Below are 6263 nucleotides of genomic sequence, written 5' to 3'. Positions count from 1 at the left end.
TTTAATCTGACACACTACAATTTATATAAGTAAATAAATCACATTGTTACTTAAACAAATTGAGCTATGAAGTTAAATATCCATAAATCATAAATTTAATTATTAACTTTTAACTTAAAATTTTCATTTGTTCATTCTTAATCCTGGATTGAATAAATTCTATTTTACATTCTATTACACTGCTTTTAAAGCATTAAAGAAGTACAATATTCTCTCTTGATAATGAGTACTGTAATGTATATACATCAGCCAATACATAGTATATCTGTGTTATTAAAATTTAATGGGACTTTGAGTTAGGAAAAAAAATTTCTAAAAAGCATATGTGGCAGAGGAAGATGAGGTAATAATGAAAAAAAGTAAACTGAGAAACACTACTGTACATTCATGTAGAAAGAGCATAAAAGAAAGCAAAAAGAGAAGTAGAAAGTAACACAAGGCATTCAGAAAATGGAAACTAGTATGTGACCTTTTTAAGATCTGTGCACAAAGTAAGGTCTTCAGAGAAGAGCCCAAGGTTCAGGGTCACTCAATCTCAACAGCCCAGAAGCTTCTGCAACCTCCCCAATGTCCTTGCCCTTTGCTTTACTGATGGCCCTGGTGGTGCTCAACTGCAAGTCAATCTGTTCTCTGGGCTGTGATCTGCCTCAGACTCACAGCCTGAGTAACAGGAGGACTTTGATGATCATGGCACAAATGGGAAGAATCTCTCCTTTCTCCTGCCTGAAGGACAGACATGACTTTGGATTTCCCCAGGAGGAGTTTGATGGCAACCAGTTCCAGAAGGCTCAAGCCATCTCTGTCCTCCATGAGATGATCCAGCAGACCTTCAATCTCTTCAGCACAAAGGACTCATCTGCTACTTGGGATGAGACACTTCTAGACAAATTCTACACTGAACTTTACCAGCAGCTGAATGACCTGGAAGCCTGTATGATGCAGGAGGTTGGAGTGGAAGACACTCCTCTGATGAATGTGGGCTCTATCCTGGCGGTGAGAAAATACTTTCAAAGAATCACTCTCTATCTGACAGAGAAGAAATACAGCCCTTGTGCATGGGAGGTTGTTAGAGCAGAAATCATGAGATCCTTCTCTTTATCAACAAACTTGCAAGAGAGATTAAGGAGGAAGGAGTGAAAACTGGTTCAACATGGAAATGATTCTCATTGACTAATACACCATCTCACACTTCATGAGTTCTGCCGTTTCAAAGATTAAGTTCTGCTATATCCATGACTTGAGTTGAATCAAAATTTTCAAATATTTCAGAATTGTTGAGCAACACTTCTTTAGCTCCACGGGGACAAAATCTTTACAGATGATCATGCCTATCTATCTATCATCTATCTATCATCTACCTATCATCTATTTTCTATCTAATCTATTTAAATATTTATTTGTAAGACTTAAATTATTTTAAATTATGTTTGTTCAGGTAATATCACATCCACCTTTACTTTGTGGCTAATATAATATGTTCTTTATGTTTTGTCAGCTGATTATTTTGCTTTGTTCATTAAATTTTTACTATAAATAACTTGTTTGTTTATTCTTTAAAATGAAACTCCAAGCCTGATCGCATAACTTGATTAAAAACAGATAGTACAGTTCAGTTACCTATCATTATTTTATTCAAATTTTAAGTAAAAGATTTTTCTATACCAGGTTTTATGTTGCCATCAGGATATACTAAAAAAGTGAACATAATAAATACAATTCCTATTCTCTTGTATCTTTGATTTTTGCCAATAAAGAAATTTAACAACAATAATTATGATTAATATGAATTATGTTAAATGCTATAATGTGAGCTAGGGAAAAAAAACAGTGAATTCCTCTCAGTGGAACGTAGACAGAGCCATGTCCAGAAAAAAAAATAAAAGCAGAACTATCCTCTCTGAATTGACTTTTAAACATGTAATTGCAAATGTGCATTGCTAGTCAGATACATGAGTTTACAATATCCAAGGAATACAATGTCTGGAGGATCATAACTGGCAACCAAATGCCTAAAAATGGAGGCTGTCATGTGAGGAGCCAATGTAGAGTGGAAAATAAGACTTAAACTAGATTCTGAGGACCCTCCAGTGAGAACTCATGGACACAGGAAGGGGAATATCACACTCCGGGGACTGTTGTGGGGTTAGGGGAGGGGGGAGGGACAGCATTAGGAGATATACCTAATGCTAAATGACGAGTTAATGGGTGCAGGAAATCAACATGTCACATGGATACATATTTAACAAACCTGCACATTGTGCACATGTACCCTAAAACCTAAAGTATAATAATAAAAAAAAAAGAGAGGGAAGAGGAGAGACACAAAGGAAACAGAGGTGGAATACCTTAAACATTAGAAGGACAAGAGGGAATGATGACAAAAATGTATTTAGAAAATAAATATACTTAGAAGAAGAGTCAATAGACTTATGGCAAATGTGGATTAAAACTGCCCACAACATCAGAAAAACAGATGGCAGTGGAGAATTTGGTGAGAGCTGGATTGGCAGAATTAATCAGTACAAACCATACTGGAGTAGGTGGAAGAGTGAATCAGAGAAGAGAAATCAGTGATAACCATATGTAGGAAATAATTGTGAGATGTTTGCCATGGAAATGGAGGGGAGAAATAAGGTTGGACTTGAAAAAGAATGTGGATTATTTTTTATCTACATAGTTTTTCTTTTTTGAAAATAGAGTTCATGGATTCAATCTATTGGCAAATCATGTTAATATGTTTAATATTTTATGTATTTAAATCATAACATATAATTATTTGCATAATAATTTATCATTATTTTGATTAATACTATGTTACATGTCAGGAAAAAATGACAAACTTCCCTCATGAAATAAAATGGGAAACTGGATGAATCTCTTTATACTTTTGGCCAAAACCAGCTGAAAATACTACATGAACCAAAGAGAAATTCAGAGTGCAGCAGAGAGTTGCATATAACTCAGTAGTAAAAGGAGATTTAATAATTACTACAGAAATCCTGAATACAAAGCTTACACATCAGGTGTAAATAACAATAAAGATTTTATATTGAAATTACATCCTGCTTACATGTAAGCGTGATGTTCAGAAAACCACTTAATCTCTCTGAGCCTCAGTTTTCTTTTGAAAATATACTTTCTACATTAAAAAAGCAACACATACCACTGTTATTTTCTTTTAAACTTTTATTTTAGGTTCAGGGGTACATGTGTAGGTTTGCTATATAGATAAATTACATGTCACAGACATTTGGTATATGAATTATTTCATCACCTAGGTTATAAGCATAGTACACAATAGGTAGTTTATCAATTCTCACTGTCATCCCACCCTCCATCTTCAAGTATGCCCCGGTGTCTGTTGTTCCCTTTTTTGTGTCCATATGTACTTAATATTTAGCTTCCACTTACAAGTGAGAACGTGTGGTATTTGATTTTCTGTTTCTGTGTTAGTTTGCTTAGGATAATGGCCTCCAGCTCCATCCAAGTTCCCGCAGAAGACAAGATCTTGTTCTTTTTTGGCTGCATAGTATTCCATGGTATATATGTACTGCATTTTGGATTCGACTCTCAGCTTGACTGTTGTTGGCATATGGGAATGCTAGTAATTTTTGTGCATTGATTTTGTATTCTGAAACTTTGCTGAAGTTGTGTATCAGTTCAAGGAGCTTTTGGGCAGACTCTATGGGGTTTTCTGTGTAGAGAATTATACCATCTATGAACAAGGATAGTTTGACTTCTCTTCCTATTTGGATGTCCTTTATTTCTTTCCCTTGCCTGATTACTCCGGCCAGGACTTCCAGTACTATGTTGAATAGTACTGGTGAGAGAGGACATCCTTATCTTGTGCCAGTTTTCAAGGGGAAAGCTTCCAGGTTTGCCTATTCAATATGATGTTGATTGTGGGTTTGTCATATAGATGGCTCTTATTATATTGAGATATATTCTTTCAATACTTAGTTTATTGAGAATTTTTAATGTGAAGAGGTGTTGAATTTTATCAAAAGCCTTTTCTGCATCTATTGAGATAATCATGTGTTTTTGTCTTTAGTTATGTTTATTTGATGAATCACATTTATTGATTTGTGTATTTTGAACCAATCTTGCATCCCAGAGATAAAGCCTATTTGATTGTGGTGGGTTAGCTTTTTGATGTACTGTATTTCATTTCCTAGTATTTTTTTAAGGATTTTTACATCGGTATTCATCAAGGATATTGACCTGAAGTTTTCCTTTTTTTGTCGTATCTCTGGCCAGTTTTGGTGTCAGGATGATGCTGGCCACATAGAATAAGTTAGGAAGGAGTACTTCCTCCTCAATTTGTTGGAATAGTTTCAGTAGAAATATTACCAGGTCTTTTTTGTACATCTGGTAGAATGTATCTGTGAATTCATCTGGTCTTGCCTTTTTCTGATTTGTAGGCTTTTTATTACCAATTCAATTTTAGAACTCATTTTTGATCTCTTCAGAGATTCAGTCTTTCCCTGGTTCAGTCTTGGGGAGGTTTATGTTTCCAGAAATTTATCCATTTCTTTTAGGTTTTCTAGTTTGTGTGCATAGAATGTTTGTAATAGTCTCTGAGGGTTTGGCATATATATTTAAGATAATTGGGTCTTCTTGCTGAATTGATCCCTTTACCATTATGTAATGCCCTTCCTTGTCTTTTTTGATCTTTGTTAATTTTAAGTGTGTTTTCTCTGAAGTTAAAAGAACAACACCTGCATTTTTCTATTTCCCATTTGCTTCTTTGACTTTTTTCCATCCCTTTACTTTGAGCCTGCGAGTGTCATTGCATGTAAGATGGGTCTTTTGAAGATAGCATAGTGTTGGGTTTTGGTTCTTTATCTAACTTAACATTCTCTGCCTTTTAATTAGGGCATTTAACTTGTTTGCATTCAAGGTTAGTATTGATATGTGTGGATTTGATCCTGTCATAATGTTGTTATATGGTTATTATTCAGACTTGTTCATGTGATTGCTTTATAGTGTCATTGGTCTGTGTACTTCCTTTCCATATTTAGCACTCCCTTGAGAAACTCTTGTAAGTCAGATTTAGTGGTAAATTCTCTTAGCATTTGCCTGTCTGTAAAGGATCTTATTTCTCCTTTGCTTATAAAGTGCAGTTTGGCCAGATATAAAATTCTTGGTTAAAAATTGTTTTCTTTAAGACAACTGAATGTAGTTCTAATCTCTTCTGGCTTATAGAGTTTCCGCTGACACGTCTGCTGTTAGCCTGATGCAGTTCCCTTTGTAGGTGACCTGCCCCTTCTCTCTAGCTGCCTTTAGCATTTTTTCTTTCATTTAGACCTTGGAGAATCTGATGCCTATGTGTGCTAGGGAAGGCCTTTTTCTGTAGCATTTTGCAGGGATTCTCTGCATTTCCTGAATTTGAATCTTGGCCTCACTAGTGAGGTTGGGAAAATTTTCATGGACAATATTTTGAAATATGTTCTCTGAGTTGCTTGTTTTCTCTCTCTGTCTCTCAAGTATGCCAATAAGTCACAGATTGGGTCTCTTTACATAGTCTTATATTTCTTGGAAGTTTTGTTTATTCTTCTTTATTGTTTTTTCTTTATTTTTCTCTGACTGAGTTATTTTGAAGAGCCAGTTTTCAAGCTCTGAGATTCCTTCCTGAGCTTGGTCAATTCTGCTGTTAATACTTGGCAATTGCATTACGAAATTCCTGTACACTATTTTTCAGCTCTGTTAATCAGTTTGACTCTTTCTTATAGTGACCATTTCATCTATTAGCTCCTGTATCGTTTTATTGTAATCGTTAGATTCCTTGGATTGGATTGGGTTTCACGATGATCTTCATTCCTATCCATATTCTGTATTCTATTTCTGTCAATTCAGCCATCTTAACCTGATGAGGAACCATTGCTGTAGAACTAGTGTGGATGTTTGTAGGTAAGAAGTCACTCTGGTTTTCTGAGTTACCAGAGTTCTTGCACTGGTTCTTTCTCATCTTTGTGGGCTGATGGTCCTTCAATCTTTGAAGTTGCTAACCTTTGGATTGCTTTTTTTCTTTTATCCTATTTAACATTCTTTGGGGTTTAGTTTTGCTATAATGTGGGTTCAGTCGATTGTCTTCATCTATGGGGATTTTAGTGGACCAAGGCTCAGCTCAGGAGCCCTGAACTGCATGATCCTACTCTGGGTGTCTACTATCAGGCCTGCAGCTTCATTCTGGGGCCCCTGGAGATTAGCAACCTGCCATGCTGAAGGGGCCTAATTTGTTCCTGAGCCACTGGTCAGAACAC

The 6263-nt window shown here is 35.6% G+C and overlaps 1 protein-coding gene across 1 annotated transcript; it reads left to right on the top strand.

The window, feature by feature from the left end:
• The first annotated feature begins 516 nt into the window (after positions 1 to 516).
• On the top strand, positions 517 to 1487 carry LOC100596946 (interferon alpha-5). Its single transcript, XM_003260369.3, has one exon. The coding sequence runs from the start codon at positions 568 to 570 to the stop codon at positions 1135 to 1137; it is 570 nt and encodes a 189-aa protein (XP_003260417.1). The 5' UTR covers positions 517 to 567; the 3' UTR covers positions 1138 to 1487.
• The last annotated feature ends 4776 nt before the right edge of the window (positions 1488 to 6263 follow it).

Source organism: Nomascus leucogenys, chromosome 1a, assembly GCF_006542625.1.
Source record: "Nomascus leucogenys isolate Asia chromosome 1a, Asia_NLE_v1, whole genome shotgun sequence".
NCBI classification, from domain to species: Eukaryota; Metazoa; Chordata; class Mammalia; order Primates; family Hylobatidae; genus Nomascus; species Nomascus leucogenys.
The sequence above is the reverse complement of the archived record's forward strand: the minus strand, read 5'-3'. Positions and strand labels throughout refer to the sequence as shown.

What these genes read in the sequence shown, in the direction of transcription:
- LOC100596946 (XM_003260369.3), top strand. Translation starts at nt 568, where the DNA reads ATGTCCTTGCCCTTTGCTTTACTGATGGCCCTGGTGGTGCTCAACTGC.